The 18,035-nt window shown below is 40.6% G+C and overlaps 1 protein-coding gene across 7 annotated transcripts in view; it reads left to right on the forward strand.

Annotated features, from left to right (window-relative positions):
* Positions 1-18,035, forward strand: part of lama2 (laminin, alpha 2) — a 221,970-nt gene that overhangs the window by 106,316 nt on the left and 97,619 nt on the right. For all 7 annotated transcript variants that reach the window (XM_081378796.1, XM_081378798.1, XM_081378793.1 and 4 more), the window contains exon 18: positions 3,114-3,200. In XM_081378796.1, the coding sequence (XP_081234922.1) occupies positions 3,114-3,200 (87 nt within the window). The remainder of the gene's footprint in view (positions 1-3,113; positions 3,201-18,035) is intronic.

The following is an 18,035-nucleotide window of genomic DNA, read 5'->3' on the forward strand; positions in this document are numbered from 1 at the left end:
CATGACGCTTTTCACAGATAATCGCTTCTCTGACTATAGTGACTAACCTAGTACCTAACTCAGTATGTAAAGTAGTCAAACAGTCACGTAATAGTAGTTAGCTACATTACAAGCTATAAACACGTAGCTAATTGCACTGAGATTTCTGATCAGATTATTACTGCATATAACTATCAGGCTATCTCAAATAGGGTGATTCCATATAAGTTAAATGCACAAACTTACACTAAATGGGTTTGAAAAGAGCCGAGCTTCTGTCAGCCTGCCGAAAACTGTAGTTCAGTCACGTGTCCTTGAAATCCTTGAAAGTTTGTGAATCTGATTTTTTTTTTTTTTCAAGGCCCAGGAAAGTTTTTGAAAACAAACATAATAGATAAAATTTTTGAAAGTGCTTGAATTTATTTTGTGCAAGAAAAAATGGAAAAAATTCCATATTATTCCCTCCGGTCCGCTAATGTGTTATTTCACCAACACTTCGTGGCCTATGCGTACTAGCTTGCTTGATTAACGTTAGTTACGGGCATTTACGCGTTAGATTAAAGGAGTAGTTCACTTTAAAATGAAAGTTAGCCCATGATTTACTCCCCATCAAGCCATCCTAGCCTTTATATAGGGAGCTATACAGTTGGCTACAGGACAGTACACAAGTTTTTATTTTTTTAATGCCTCCAGATGGCCCTTTTCTCACTTCAAAAAATGGATTTAAAGGCCTCCACTCTTTTAATGTGAAATGTTGCATTTATTGAAAATATATATATATAATATATATAATATATATTAGTTCTAATGGAAAAAAATAGCTCATAAAATTTTTAGAAATATTGCATAGTATCATAAAATCCCATCAAAATTCTAGATAATAATCAAAAAATATTATTGAACAAAAATATATTACATTGATTACAATACATAAGTTACATTTCAAGGCTTTGGACACTTTTGACCATGACGGAGCCAAGTGTGACCCCTAAATGAAGAGGACCAGAGGGTTGAAAAATGAAAATTCTGTCAGTAATTACTCACCCTCATGTTGTTCCAACCGCGTAAGACCTTCGTTCATCTTCGGAACACAAATTAAGATATTTTTGATGAAATCTGAGCCATGTCTCACTCCTCCATAGGCTGCTATGTGACCGAAACTTGCTGGCCCAGAAAAGTTATTAAAGAGATCGTTAATATAGTCCAAGTGACTCCAGTGGCTCAATCTTAAGTATATCAAGCGACGAGAATACTTTTTGTGCGCAAAAACAAACAAAAATAACGACTTTATTCCACTTTTCATTTCCTTCTCTCTGGGCCTCTAGTTGGTTCTTGTAGTGTTTTTGCGCAGCGCGTCTGTGTTACACGTCACCACGTAGGCTCACTATTGGCCGACGCCGGTCATGTGTGTGATGCGTGATGACGTGCAACACAGACGCGCAACGCAAAAACACTACGAGGCCCAGAGAGAAGGAAATGAATAGTGGAATAAAGTCGTTATTTTTGTTTGTTTTTGCGCACAAAAAGTATTCTCGTCGCTTGATATACTTAAGATTGAGTCACTGTAGTCACTTGGACTATTTTAACGATCTCTTTAATAACTTTTCTGGGCCAGCAAGTTTCGGTCACATAGCAGCCTATGGAGGAGTGAGACATGGCTCAGATTTCAGCAAAAATATCTTAATTTGTGTTCCGAAGATGAACGAAGGTCTTACGCGGTTGGAACAACATGAGGGTGAGTAATTACTGACAGAATTTTCATTTTTGGGTGAACTAACCCTTTAAGTCCTTAAATCTGAGGGTATTGGACCTGGAAAGTCCTTGAATTTGAGGTGTGGGAACCCTGACTCTCGTATGTTATTGAATATGGCAATGCTAATGAGTGGTCTTGGTGGACGAGATCTGCTACACTGCTGTAGATCTAGTATGGACTTATACAGTAGATAAATCCATCGGCAGATCCAGGCAGGTGGAGCTGGGGAGGTGGAGGAGTTCAGAGGATCTCTGATAGCGCACAGCAGGACTAGCTTACAGCAAACACTGAACCAGACAGGCATTCTCATTGGCTACAGAATCAGCAGAGGCCAATCAGAATGTGCCATGTGGTAATGATGTGATTACTAGCAGATTGCATGTAAAGGACTGATCAGCCTAGAGATTCATGACTGAACTAGTTTATAAAATATAGATATACCCCAAAACTGACAGTTACAGTGGTATTCTTGGGCTAAACTATCCAGCCACATGTTATTTGTTTTCAGAGTGGCTTGGTTCAGAATAAATGCTTCTCACAGTGAGTTTAACGTGCATTTGGGAATGCAATGTCGGCTAGGTTCACTTTAGTTTAGTTTTGGGAACACATTTTCACTATTAACTATGACTTTTGCCTCAATAAACTCCTAATTACTGCTTATTAATAGTTAGTAAGGTAGCTATTAAGCTTAGGTATTGGGTGGATTAATCTACATCTCGTAGAATATGATCATGCAGAATAAGGCATTAATATGTGCTTTATAAGTACTAATAAACAGCCAATATCCTAGTAATATGCATGATAAACTAGTTAATAGAGAGAATTGGACCTTAAACTAAAGTGTTAACAATCTTGTGCCAGTAGCAGACTCAACTAAAACCAGTTAAGACTATAATTCAGTTTAAGATGGTCTTATTTTTAGCATGATAGCATCTATAAGGAGCGGATGTAGCTCCTCCAGAGACTGACTGCTAGTCGTCTGTACTCTGTAGCTGGCGGATGATTTCAGCACTAGGCTAATATTGGCTGTAGCATGCTAGTGGCTAATCCAGAAAGAGTTGGCGTGTCCCAGAATGCAACAGCTGAACATTCCACATCTAGTGGGCTAAAGAAAGCGTCGCTGTCCTCCTGCCCTCGGCATTCCCAGCATGCCCGTCAGCCAGGCTCCTGTGTCGTCTGAAATAGTCATGCAGTCATTATAGAGCTAATGGCAGAGCCTGACGCTCACCTCGCTGCAAAGGGTTTGCTCACCCGCTAGACCTTCTTGAGGTTCAAACGGTCTCTGGCTTCGGTTAGAACCAGAGCGAGTGCTTATGATGTTTTTGATTCGCTGCTCTTTTGTTTTTCTCTTTGTCCCCTTGTTGGCTCAAAAACACCGTAGTTTCAGTCCCACGTGCCACGTCGATGCCTGGGGCGAGGTGATCTGCGATCGATGCCCGCCGGGTTACGCCGGAGCACGCTGTGACAGGTAAGACAGCGAGGCTTTACCTCCAGACTACTGCATTTTAGGACAAAACAGAGTGGGGTAAGTTGTGCCACATTTTACTCAAGTTGTCTTCTAGACAGAGAGAAACAAGACACTGGTCCTAAAAATAAGTATACTTCAAGTTCATTTTATTAAGTGTACTTAAGTTAAGTTCAAGTATATTTTAAATATACTTTATATGTATTAAAAATTCTAATATCAATGCATTAGGACTGTAGTATACTTGTAAGTGTACTATTTCAATACTAAATTGGCCCACTTTTTAGTGTATAAAAGTATACTTTTGGTTACACAATTGGTTTACAACTATGTTTTTCGTTTTTTACTGCAACGATACGTCAAGTAAGGTATACTGATAGTTTACTAGTTAAATACTTGTAGAACTTTCTTTTTAGTTTATGAAAATACACTTTGAAAGTATACTTGCAGTATAAAACTTCTAAACTACTAGTTTACTGAAAGTATACTTGTAAGTTTTCTTTAAGTGAACATAACATACTTATAGTTTACTATTTATATATTATTTTAGCACGTATAGCAAGGTCTTAATTTTTATACTTGTTATATATGTTTTTGGACATAAACTCTATTTGACACGTTTTACTCTTCTCAGGTGCATCTCTCAGTCACAGGCTGAGTATATGATGCGCTCTTTCTGGTCACACGGCACAAATTATGCACAAAAATGTGCTAAAATTAAAAATGCAATACAGCTTACTCACTAGCACATCTTATTCCACTCTACCCTACTAATTGTTTGTAACTTTAATAACTAAAGATTTGTCATTTTTATTGTGATTAATTGTCTGAAATTATTGATGGTATGACATGATCCTGTGGTGTCACATAACTGTTGATCTATTGTGATTATGGCTTCACAGTACTATAATCATGAGTTATTTTACATCTACAATCCAGAAATGGCCTTACAATTAAACTTAAATTTGAAAAATCTCCCTCTGTAATCCCGAATGTGCATCTTTAGCCTTATTCGGACGGGACTAGTGTAACAGGAGAGGAGGGGTAAAGTAATAATTACCAGAGCTTCTCTTTTCAAGTAAGGAGGTGCTTGGAAAAGCATTCAGTTGCGTTCTAGACGCTGGGACGAGTCTGTGCAAAACTTTCCCACACACCATTCAGATCAGAAAGAAGATCGAAAGCACTTGTTAGAGGCATGAAAATCTTTTAGCATTAGGTTAGTCCCTATTATCAACACAATCCAATCTGTATTTAATTAATTCGACCGGACATTTATATATATATATATATATATATATATAGGTTATATGTGTTTGCGCACGTGATATCAGAAATCAACGTAAACATGAGGGTGACGGCAGTGTGTAAATCGAGTTACCCCTCCCACTTCTGCTAGTTTTACTGAGATCTCTTATCCTGTGCGAATTGGCCATTATTATTACAGACGTCCTCCATCTACCCTTGTAAAACTAATCCCGTCCGAATAGGGCTTTTAAGAGAGATCATTTTCCATGTAAAATGTAATGTCGTACGGGGAAAGTCCTAATCTGGGTTAATATCTGACGACACAGTGAATCCATTTTTGATGCAGTTTTGAAGCTTGACCAGAACTAAGTGTAGCAACACTTAATGAGCCGTCTACAAGACCTCATACTGTAGTTGTGCTCCGGACTTTCATTGCCAAATGGTAGACAACATAAGAAATGGTGATTAGAAACATGCTAATATGCATAAGTATTATTAAAAATATAATAAATCTAACTAAAACTTCATAAATCGACTGTTTTAATCAGTATTTGTATGTGCTTTGTAGTTTTATGCTTGTTAGAGTATTACATTCTTAGCTTTGCAACATAATCATAAACTCCTGAAATCAACATCATCTGAGCACTATGACACAGACAGTTATGCATTTGGCTGATGCTTTTATCCAAAGTGACATGGCATTGATTCAGCATATTCATTTGATCACTTCATGCATTCCCTGGGAATTGAACTCCTGACCTTGGAGTGGCTAACGTCATGCTGTAATGCTTAAGCGTTAGTGCTGCTTATGTAGAAATCACTTATGAAATCATTTCAGTTAGGATGCCCCCTGTGAAGGGCGACTCCTACATGAGCAGCAGACACTAATGCAGCTCACTGTGTTCATGTAAAAAGCCTATCCCGGCATCCGAAAAGGCCTACTTCCATACTATAAAGTAGATGAAAAACTGTACGTGAGCCAAGCAGTGTGTGTCCAAATTTATAGTATTCATAAATCAGTAGGCAAAAGGTACCTGGATGACTAACTGCTAGATTCTGAAGTGCACAGATGATGGACACTTTACTCTCGAACAAGGCCACGGCAGAGGATTTGTGAATGACGGTGAAGCAACGCAACTGATACCATAGGTCACATGACAGTGATAACATGGCAGGTGTAGTACGTCCAGATAACATTCATACAACACATATTTATATAGGCGTGTTTCCATTACAGATTTGTGCAAAACTCTTGCGATTTTTTTTCTAAATGTCGACAAAAAACTTTTTTAATTTTTCCTCGCGATAAGTCATTCCAAAAATCATGGCAACGGACGTTGGTAGGTTTATGAATCTCAGCCACTGCACTGGCCATTATTATTAATGGAAGGAGATGTATACAAGCATTAATGATAAGTAAAAACCCTTATTATACTTGTGAGCGGCTCATATGAGGAGTTTCTGGGTGTTTCTCCCTCAGATCTGCGTCGAGGTCTTGATTGTGGCATTTCTTTGAGGTTTAGAATCAATTATTCCTGTAATTCTTTTGTCTTATATGAGTTTAATAAAGAGCTCTGTCTACGTCACCTGACGTAGGGCGTCATCTACGTCAGGTGACTGTAAATGCGCAAAAACTGTTTCCATTGCAGTTTTGCGAAATATTTTTTTTGAATTGCCTGAAAAACCTCCTCATGCGAGCGTTAACACTTGTTTGCGATAAATGAGAGTTTTTGCGAAATTGACGTGTTTCCATTGGGCGTATTTTCAATGCGCAATTTCAATTTGCCCAATTTGAAGGGTAATGGAAACACGGCTACTGTTAGCTACTCAGTTGCTTACACTTTTAGCAACAAAGCTAAAAGTGTTCCTAATATGGTGGAGATTTTATTGAAAATAGCCTTCATTTGCCTGTTGAGACATGCCTTCACAAACACCCGTAAGAGCTGTGATTGTGATGTTTGCAAAATATTCTGTATTTTTGTAATTCTGCTAGGTGCCACAAGTGTCGCAGAAACTACATACTTCCCCTTTAAACGGTACGGCACATTGGCTTAAAAACTCGGATCTAAATCAGAGACGACAAATAAGAAACACCATGGCAGGTGTCAGTTTAAATCTATGCTAGAAGTATTTTTTAATTAAGTATTAAAAATAAGTATAATATTATAAATATTAGTAGCCTGTTATAAATAAGTAAAAAATAATTAGAATAAATATAAGTATAATAAATAAAATATAAGTATTCTTTAATGCAAATAATGAAAATTAATGGCAAATGCATACTATCAATTAGCAACCTCGGATAGTCTTTCTTTAACACTTTACGTTTTTGTAAAAAATAAAAATAAACTTCCCCTTTGAGAAAATTAAATAATACTATGAAAATAGTTTTAGTTATGATGGAGATCTGGCAGCAACAGCACTTTTTCCTCTTGGGCGAGCGATTCACGGACAGCTTTCCCTGCACATGAAATCCCCCATATATACCGGCAAACCAATGAGAACGCAGGACAGTGATGACACGACATAACACCAGAGCTGTTGTGGATCCGCTTACCCGAAACCCTCCGTAACCGGCAGTTTTGAAGAAAATTACATGCGTATTACCAACAATTTATCATGTAAGGTTTAAGGTAAACCTCAAACAAGTGAATTTATAGTGTTAATATTAATTAGCGAGTCCTTGAATTGCTTGGGTATGCAGAGCATTAACAGCTTATATGGGCTGTGTTCCCATTCTCATTTAACCCTTGTATTTTCTGTGTGTGTGTGTGTGTGATGTGCTGAACAACAGCATATGTTTTTTGAGTCTGTAATGTGTTTGAGTAGACTACTCAAACAAATCTTAATCTCTAGGCCATATGGATCTCTGTCCCAGTGTGAAATGAAATAAAAATCTGGCATAAGTTGGAGCAAATGGCTTAATCCTCTGTGGTCAGTGTAAAGTGCCTACAAAGGCAATAGAGCACAAAGCAGCTCTCAGCTCTGGCAATGATGGCACCGTCTTAATTTCATTAGCATCAGAAATCACTCAGCTCATCTATCATGCGCAATATTCCATTCCAGTCGCTCTGTTTATTTGTCTTTCTCAACTCTTCGCGTTCCCCCAGTGGGCGTCGTTCTCTCCCGTTCTCTGAAGGTTGGTATGCTGATGGGTTAGCATTAGCATATGCTGCATTCTGGGTAGGTTTGCGTTGGCAGGCAGTCCAGCTCTGTATGCGGACTAAATCGCAGTGGTGTTGTGGAGTACGGCGTCTAGGTGGAAGAAAGGTCTCGGCTCTTCTGTGACCCCACCCCTGAAACAGATGGAGAGGGACTGGTGCAGTGCCAGTGCTGGTACACGCTAGCTGGCACCAAAGCTCTCCACGCTGAGCCATTAGCAGAAAACGAGGTGGAGGGGACAGAAACCAGGGAGCTGGACGTGTGTTATGGAGGACAAGCGGAGAGAAAGTTGAGAGGAGAGAAAGAGAGTTAATGGAAAGGTTTCTCATCCTGGGAAAAGCCAGGGACAGACGCACATTAATGGGGCGAGATGGGACCGATCCATCAGCGCTCAGACGGAGCTCAAACCCAGTCTGTCTCCTGAGGCACTCGCTTGAAAGAGATGTGAAGGACATACTTCACACAAACTCAGTCAGGCGGTGCACGTCGCTCTTAAATGTGTTCCTAAAAACGTATTGTGTCGAGGCCATCTGACAGGGAGGCCATATCAAGTGAGATCAATTGGAGAGCGGATAGAGACTGTTGCTTCTCGGGATTATTCTCACACGTCCCAATGGCGTTTCAAAGGAGATCTCAAGAATGCCTCATAGTGCACTCAGATACCATTGCAGATTATAGACAGAGATCTCAGGATGAACAGGAGGAACATTTTAAACTCTTCAGGACAAAAATATCTGGGCTGTGTTTCCCAAAAGCATTGTATGCCTAAGTAGATCATAGAGACATTTGGTGCCATTGGTTTATACGATCTACTTGAGCCAACTACTGTGTCATCTGTGCCTTTTTTTAGTTGAGTCTCCTGTGGAGAAACGTCTGAGATGAAGGTGATATTTAAAGTACTCTACATCTTTCAACAGGGCCGTAACCACCATACAAACTGAAGAGAAAAAATCAGTTCTGGTATTCAGATTAGCAGTCAACAAATATGTGATTTTCAGTGGTTGAATCTTGATTTATTACATTTAGTCCTCAAACAAATCCTAAATATGTGCTTACATCCTTGGCCAGCAGTAAACAGCGGCTCTCTTCGAACAGAAATCTTTGCAGAATACGAGACATACATCATTTTCAGCCCTACATCCCTTTGGCAATTTCCATCTAAGCAAATCAAACGAACACTATCCAATATCCGTAGAGCCGCACTGAGTGCTACCAAAGCCTGTAAAGCTTGTTTTATTAGAGTACACACAGGGCCGGCGCTCCGCACACGCACATCACGCACTGCGCGTAGGGCACCAAGTGCTTGGGGGGGGGGCACCAAAAAATCTGGGTGAAAAAAAAGAAGCGTTTTTTTTTTTTTTTTTTAAATGGTGATTTTCGTTTTTTTTTGCAGAATCTGTTAGTTGAGATCACGAAGAAGCCTCTCCATGTTTGAGATAGCAGTATTGGTATATTTAAAAGCGTACATTTTGATTTTGAAATCGGCTTGTTTTTCGGAGATTCTAGCACGCAGTAGGGGCGTGTCATTGTCTGTGTGTATTTCCATACTGAATAAGCCGGCGTGGCTACTTATTATGCAGCGCTCTGGCCGGCTCTATCTGATTTCAAAATTCAATGACGATGGACGCAAATAACATTACGATGTCCAGCAATCGATTTAAATAGTTGGTTACATGGGGTTTAATTTGTCGTTTAATGAGATGTAGCCTAATACATGTTGTCAGTCCCAATATATAGATCCGCCAGCTAAACGAACGTGTATCTCAATGGTCTAGTGGTAGAGCTTTCGCCAGCCGTGTCAGAGGATGTGGGTTCGAATCCGCCCTTGTATAGGTTTTTTTTTCTCGTATAGTTTTTTTTCTCTCATCAAAACGATTATGTTCATCAGTGGTTGCATATCAAGCAGGGACAAGCAAACGTTTGCATTATGTTTTGTGATTTCAACAGAATGAATAGAGAGTATTCGCAAGTTGTTTTCACTCGACGCGCGCTTCAATCCGTTGCGTTGCGATTGAAGCGCGCATCGAGTGAAAACAGTGCGGTGTGTGCGCGAGCCACGCGAGAAAACTCTGTATCCGTAGTGCCACTGATCGCGGCAGCAACGAGCACTTGATTTAAAAAAAACACATTTCAGCGCTAGTATCTTATTTAAAAAACGAACGAAATGAATGCTCTGCCAGTTAACTGGAGATTTATTTATTTGTAGAATTGGTCCATTCGTGTCGCGAGGGGGAGGGGGGAGGGGGGGGGGAGGGGGGAGGGGGGGGAGGGGGCCACCAAGCATTTGTGCCTAGGGCACCCAAATGGCTAGCACCGGCCCTGAGTACACAGATTAAAGATGAGCAACAAGTGCCACAATTGCTGCTTCCTTCAATATTGAAATATCTCACTTTTCTTAAGAGGCGTCTTCAAAGACTGGTGAAATAAATTGATGATCTAAATTCAACATGCATTAACAACCACTCAAACTGAATCCATAAGATTTCATTGATGTTTGTAGTTAATTATGTGTAGTTTATTAGCCATTCTTTTTTGTTTGTGTGCATTGGTTTCTGTGTAGATTAATTACTGTTTGAATATAAATGTGGTCCTCGTCATGTAAATTAGACTTCAAGGGGATACTCATTAGTTCACTCCTGCTAACCATTTTATCATTAATGCCAATTGTCTATAGGACTGCTCAATGTATGAAACCAGAAATCACCTTATACTACTGTATGTAGGTAGAGCCTCAGTTCAGTTACATACACAGCAGAAACCCTGTCAGTGACCACCTTTACATCACGCGCACCTAAAAAATGGTTCATTCTAAACACAAAGAGAGAGAAAGCTGTGTGTAAATGAGAACAAAACTTTTCAACCGTTAGCTGTTTTCCAGCAATACGTCACTTTCTGGTGTCCATGTAAATAGCTCAGAACAGGCTGTTGCAGTTGTGCAATCTCTGGGAAACAGGTCTAATATTTATCATCCCACCCCCCAGCTTTATTCATACTCTATATGTGTTTATTGTGGAGTGTGCTGTAAGCTTGCTCCGAGTGTGTAGTAACAGTAATGGGCTTGGTGATTTAAGGGGGCCCTCTTCGGTTTAAGAATCAATGACCCACGACAGAAAAAAACCTCTCTCAGTCTTTCACTGACCTAATTCAGCTCAGTCCCTCCATGGCGCCTGGTCCTGCTCTGAAATAGAGTGCTTATGTTTAGTTTGGCCCTGCGTGCCCATCGACACCTGAAACAGCGAGCCAGAGAGAGCAGGCTGAGGGTGAAGGGTGAGGAGAGGAAGGAAATAAGAGTTTGGAGCAGTCCCAGTTTTTTTTAGTAATTGTTCCCTGGTGTGCAGACAGACAGGAACTTGGCCATATATATATGGCCTGGGTTAAAGACACCTGGCCCGAGTCATCAGTGCTTAAGATGGCTCTCTCACAGCAGAGCTAACGACAGGAGAAATGATGAGCCGGCACCAGACAGACAGGAAGAGCCAGCCTTCAATGCTCAGTTACTCTATAAAGGGGACCGAAACAGTGCAGAGGTGACAGTCAGTGTGATTTTGGGGGCATGGGGACTATTTTTTTGGAACAGTAGGTGGGGACTTTTGCATTTAACCAGATTATGGGCCCTATTTAAACGATCTGAAACGCAAGTATCAAACGCGAAACGCAAGTAACTTTGTGGGCTGATCCCGACGCAAATCTAAAGTGGGTTGGTCTGGAATATTTTTCCTTGTAATAATGTATGGTTTGCAAAAATGTGAACTGCTGCGTCTGTGTAGATGAGAGAAGCAAAGTGTATGCGCGTTGTGCACACGCTACATTATGGCCAAGCATGCGCCCTTAAAATAGTATCTTAATAACGTGCCACTGACTTTAGACTCGGTTTTTCCTGGTCTGTGGCGGAATTGTTTTCTAGAACTGCAAAATAGCACCAGGGAACGTTTGCGCCGAAACACGCCTCCTCTTTTTGCTGAACCGCCCCCGGGAGCGCAAGTTTATTCCCTAATTTACCGACGTGCGTCTGTGGAGGGAAAAGTCCGCTGTGCGTCGGGTGCCAAATAGGAATGATACATGCGTCGGTGTACAAAGTCAATTGCGCTGGGTGCAAGATAGGGCCCATTGTCATTATTTACTAACTAATATTTATGCCCAATGACTTTTCCAAATTTAGAAAAGGATTATTAATGCGTACCAGTTTTTCTGCCTTGTTACACTAAGTAAAACCCTCATTTAAAATAATAACAATAAACTATAAAAATAGTGGAAATATAAAACTGTGCCATCATATTTTCCTTGTTATGTGGCCTAAAAGGATGTTCTACTAAATAGGACTTAAGACAGAGCCTTGTGGCACTCTGTACTTATCTTTTATCCCGAGACAGCTCCACATTTACACACAGCTATAGGAACAATCTGAAGTAGAATCTAAACTAACAAGGCCACTGCTAACATGGTTCCAAAAGAATATTGTGAAGTATAGTATATACACATAGAGGTGATAAAAGTCAGTCTGAGTTCCCTTTCGATGGAACTTGTCGTAGATTTTTCCCTAAACCTAACTATCTGGGTTGTCTCCAATCAACATTCCCTAACGTCTCCAATCGACGCTTAATAAATAGTCTACCTAACTAACTTGCTTACCTAACTAGCTTTCTTCCTGCGCAGGAATAATCGACAAACAGACCTTAGCAAATGTCCTTTAAATGCTTTAATCACGGCCATAGGATCTCTCGAGCAGTTCTCAGAGAATCTCCCCCAAGAAGAAGCTAGGCCGGAGGATCTCAGACAAATTCCATTGAGAATCCCACCAGCTAAAAGAATACAACAGTTTTTATAGAATAAGGAGGTATGGCAAATATGTCATGCTGCATTACATAATTTCCCCACAATTTGATTGGTTTTCATAGACAAACCCTTCTGTTACCAGATAAAGCAAACTTTGCTTTAATGATTACTTCATTGTTAATCACAAGGTTCAAATTTAGTCATCTGTCTAGTTTCAATTCCCATATTTGTTATTTTTACACTTACACAACCAAAGTCAAAGGGGTATGGCAAAAAACAACATCCAAAAACACAGGACAGAACGTTTTAGTACATTTTGTTTCAAAGTGTTATCATGTTAGGCCTAAAAAGAGAAGGTTAGATGTTAGAAATATGGTTAGTTTAATATACAGTTTACTATTTTATCTATTAAAAATTCAAAACAAACTCAACGGTGTGTCAGCTGACACAATGGGAAAGCATGTCTGAGGCACGTGTACCAACTAGCCAATCATGGCTGATGCATTGATGACGTCGCAGGGTGCTCCCCAGCGTATCACCTGAAAACACGTCAACAATTTCAATGTCTTAAGGAAGCCGCTTGTCTGTGTGCTGTGTGAAGATTGCAGTGTGTGAAAGGTAAAGAGAAGGAAATATGGCGAGTATACGATGGTCACTATATGTGTGTTATCTGTCTAGGAGTGGAGCATGCACGTTCAGCCCTCGAGGGTGCTGGATGCATTCATTGCGATGATTTCTCACTGAGAAAGCTCCGCTCTCGGCTGGCGCTATTCATGAGAGAAGGGAGTCAAGCTGCTGAGCCTTGCGGCTCGTGCTCCCACTTACGGCTCCCACTTACAGCCGCAGGGAACTCAGACGGAGTTGCTTGAAGAGCGTGAGCAAGTTCCCCTCACTTCTCCCTAGCACTGCGGCCCTCATGCATGAAGTGTAAGCCCGCTCAGCGTGCTATTGTTCTCTGGAGAGGAAGGTGACACTGAGCTTCGTGATTCAGCGGTGTTTGCTCATGCTGAATCGGATTCAGGGCCCTATTTTAACGATCTGAAACGCAAGTATCAAGTGTGAAACGCAAGTAACTTTGTGGGCGGATCTCGAGCGCTGTTGCTATTATACCGGCGGGATAAATGACTCTTGCACCCGACGCAAATCTAAAATGTGTTGGTCTGAAGTAGCTTCATTACTCGTAGGTGTGATTTGGGTGTAACGTGAAATAAACCAATCAGAGCGACATCTCACATTCCCTTTAAGAGCAGGCGCGCTTGTTCCATGGCGGATTGCTATTATAATGGCGGATTTGCCAGGAGCGGTTCACAGCCGAGGAGACCGACGTTCTCGTCAGGGCCGTAAAACACAAGTGACATTGGGGATGGAGAAACACACCCAAATTAGCTTCGGTTAAACAGGCGTATAATAATTTGGGTAAATGTGTAAGCTAGATTTATGCCCATTTTTGCACATCTTCATGGACTCCACAATGATTTCCCTCGTGTGGTAATATTTTTCCTTGTAATAATGTATGGTTTTCTAAAAATTAAAACTGCTGCTTCTGTGTAGATGAGAGAATCAAAGTGTATGCACGTTGTGCACACGCTACATTGATTATGGCCAAGCATGCGCCCTTAAAATAGCATATGAATAACATGTGCAACGCGCCACTGACTTTAAACTAGATTTCTCCTGGTCTGTGGCGGGATTGTTTTCTGAAACTGCAAAATAGCACCAGGGAACGTTTGCGCCGGAACACGCCTCCTCTTTTCGCTGAACCGCCCCCGGGAGCGCAAGTTCATTCCCTAATTTACCGACGTGAGTCTGTGGAGGGAAAAGTCCGCTGTGCGTCAGGTGCAAAATAGGAATGATACATGCGTCGCTGTACAAAGTCAATTGCGCTGGGTGCAAGATAGGGCCCTCAGAGTTGACAGCCATGCTTTCCCGCGCTCTGACTCGTTCTCGATTGGCTTCTGGGGGCGGAGCACGACGCGAAAAGCGACTTGCCCTACCCTGTGCCTTTCTTCCCAGAGGTGCATGAACAACTTTGGCTTCTTCTGTGGAATATGAGGACTCATTGCACGCTCATGATCTTGAGGAGACACTGCCTTTGAGATGGTGGTAAAACAGTTTAGGGACTTTCCTCTTCTCTTCCATTTCTACCATCCCGAATATCCTCCCTATCTCCTCCCTCCCCCTCTGAGGAGGGCATGGGTTATAGTATATTGTTTTTAGAGGAGAATAAACAACATCTTGTTTTAAGAGAAATATCTCAAGGGTTGGGATACAATAATTCTGTTATTAGAGGAGAATAAAGTTTCCTCCCTCCCCCTTTGAGGAGGGTTCAGGGTTTGAGGATGCTTTTAGAGGAGATTGATGATGATTGAAGTTTCTAAGGAGAATAATTCTTCTCCCTCCCCCGAAGAGGGTGTGGGATACAAGAAGTTGTACAATCTCCTCCCGTTCACCTGTTAAGGGTGTCGTGCAGTAATGCTGATTTTAGAGGAAAGTGAATTCTCCTTCCTCCCTCCCCCTCGAGGAGAGAGTTGGGGTACAGAGGATTGTTTTTAGAGGAGAATAAAAATAAGGGATGGCTGGCGTCACGTTGAGCTGGCACTAGGTGTTTGGCTCCCTGATAATATATTTGGAAGTAGAGCTGACAGTTGTTTGAGATGATCGTCTATGATAGTTATATGCTCTTCTGTCACCTTACCCAGGTTTCTGGGTATTTAGTGAGATTACGCTCCTTCCCATTGCAAGTTTGTGCAGGGTGTTTCCACTCGCTGGCTGACTTTTTCGTTTCAGTGCCTAAGATTCTAGGCAGTCTTTAGTCTCCAGCAGACACTGGTCAGCATGGCATAGCTGGCATCAGCTGATGTCTCGTTGCCATGCTTCAGGCGTGCCTACATGTCTTCCTTCAGACATTTGAAGCTGATGCCGTGTTTTCAGGTACCCTTTTTATACGCTGGGGAGCACCCTGCGACGTCATCACCCCAGACAGCAACATATTATCGTCCCAGATCCGGCCCGCTTCTAGTACGCGTGGAATCCACATGTACCAGATGTGGCCCGGATCTGGGCCGACACTATGTTCCCACTCAGGGAACTATGGTTATATGCATAATGTGAGACGTTATCTGTACTATTAAAGGACCTACAGTATCATATTTCTCTTCAGAAAGAAACTTTTGGACAATTTAGATTTTGCTTTTCCAAAAGGAAGGTATCTGTTCTTGGAGTGGCTATAATGTTAGATGCTGTAATGAGGTTACACATCAAATGTTCTCTTTAATATCCTCAGATATGAAATTGCTTTATTAGTTTCTTTATAGTGCATTGTATTTTACACTACAACATATGAATGAATTGCGTGATTTAATTTCATTCAGTTTCAGATTTTCTTTTCTGAGAATATAACAAATTTGGCTTCAGACCTGGGGCCAGATTTACTAACAGCTTGCGCCAGTGAAAACCCTCTTTTGGCTTTAAAAAAAAACTACTGTCAGGATTTGCTAAAGGCGTGGACAGGGTTATTTTTGTGGCTGACCTTATCGCATAAGCATTTGTAGGAGTTTCTCTTTCAGACAGCTAAATGTATGGGAGTAGAGTATTTAAATGAATAACAAGGTTATTTACGGTTTGCGCTTGTCAATTTACTGGTATTTGCCCCATTATTTACCACCCAAAAAAAAGCATGTTTTAAACCAGACACCAATTTGCGCTGCTCTTTGGTGGATTGTGTTGGTCATTATGGAAATGATCCGGCTGCATCTATGTTCTTTAATGTGCGCGTTGTCATTAGATCACACGAATGAACTTTCCACTCCCATCTGCGCTTTTATGGGATTGTGCTACCACTCTAATTTACCCTTTTTAGTAAATCTGGCCCCTGGTCTCAATAGTTTTAATGTGAAAAATCACTTAGTCGTATCAGAGTAAATGTGAACAGATCTTTTTAAATGATTCCCATTTTCCATATTGCATTTACAGTGCTTAGGAAACAATTTCCTACCAAAGCAACTTGAAATCCACTTATGATGTTAAATGGCAAGTAACAGGACCAATAAAAGCACACTTTGTAATCTTGCCCGACATACAGTAATACTACTATAAATGCAGATATAGCTGTATATGAATGCACCAGTCTAATATTCCTTAAATGAGACATGATCCCAGAGCATTTGTACTGTTAAAGGGATTTTATGTCTTTTAAAGTCATTGTGAGATCTAAGACTTCGATTAAATGTTAAAATCTCCAGCATGAACAGTTAGAACTAGATTCTGAACTAGCATGCCGCTGGGCCTGTAAAGACAGTCACTAGCAATACCATATTCAATTAATAAATCTAGGGTGGCTCGTGGAATCCGCTGAGCGCGAGTGAAACACAGTGATTACTTTCTCTTTCCGCCATCATGCAGATAGCGCAGCCGTGTGCAGATAAGCGCAGAGGAATCCATTTAACATGAAGCGAGTGGATAGACTGTGCGTGTTTATCAGCCAGCAGCACAAGTTGCTTCAGTAGAGATATTGGATCCGAACGCACCGACAGCAGATAAGAAGAGCGGGTGGGCGAAGCGAGCGGAGGAAGTGATAGCGTCTCTTCCCCTTATATTTCTCTCACATTCTCATAGTCTGTGCTTTGTTTTGGCGAGGAAAGTCTTGGGTGCTCTTTTCATGATCAAAAGAGGGTTGTTCATCAGACGGACTGTAATGGAGCCAGTACAGTGTGTACACAGCTCCTTTAAAAGAGAAACAGTACATGTCTGGGAATGCAATATACTTAAATGCTTTCCTTAAGTGTGTCCATTCATCCCATTTACACTAGCTATTCTTTATAACTCTTGCAGCTCAGATGAGTTCAGTTTAGCTTCTGTGGACATACACTATCATAACTGGGCTGAAGTGACCTCTGATCTGCTTTGAACAACTTACAAATGATAAATTGACAGATAATTCACTGCGCCACCATCAAGCTAGAAGTTAAATGTATCTTTATACATAATACTGTACATCAGCTATAAATGTTCAGTCAGTTGTTCAATATCTCAAAACAAACCCACACAGTGACCAGGACCCCAAGCTTGCCAACATTATCCAGCTAATTACATGGCTGCGTAGCAATTAATAAAACACATGCATGTGAGAGAAATTGATGTAAGCAAAAATTATTTTATAATGTAGGAGTAAAGAGAGTCTTAAGTATGGAAGCTTGTTTCCACCACAGAATAAAACATTTTAATCTCACTATTACGAGTTTATATCTCGCAATTCTGAGAAATTAAGAAGAATTGCTTGTTATAAGGTCAGAATTGAGTGATATAAAGTCGCAATTGCATGTTATGAAGTCAGAATTGTGTGATATAAAGTCAGAATTGTGTGATATAAAGTCAGAATTGTGTGATATAAAGTAAGAATTGCGTGATATAAAGTCAGAATTGTGTGATATAAAGTCAGAATTGCGTGATATAAAGTCAGAATTGTGTGTTATAAAGTCAGAATTGTGTGATATAAAGCCAGAATTGAGTGTTATAAAGTCAGAATTGCGTGATATAAAGTCAGAATTGAGTGTTATAAAGTCAGAATTGCGAGATATAAAGTCAGAATTGCGTGTTATAAAGTCAGAATTGAGTGTTATAAAGTCAGAATTGCGTGTTATAAAGTCAGAATTGTGTGAT

The sequence above is a fragment of the Scardinius erythrophthalmus genome (assembly GCF_964197995.2).
Source record: "Scardinius erythrophthalmus genome assembly, chromosome: 11".
Lineage (NCBI taxonomy): Eukaryota > Metazoa > Chordata > Actinopteri > Cypriniformes > Leuciscidae > Scardinius > Scardinius erythrophthalmus.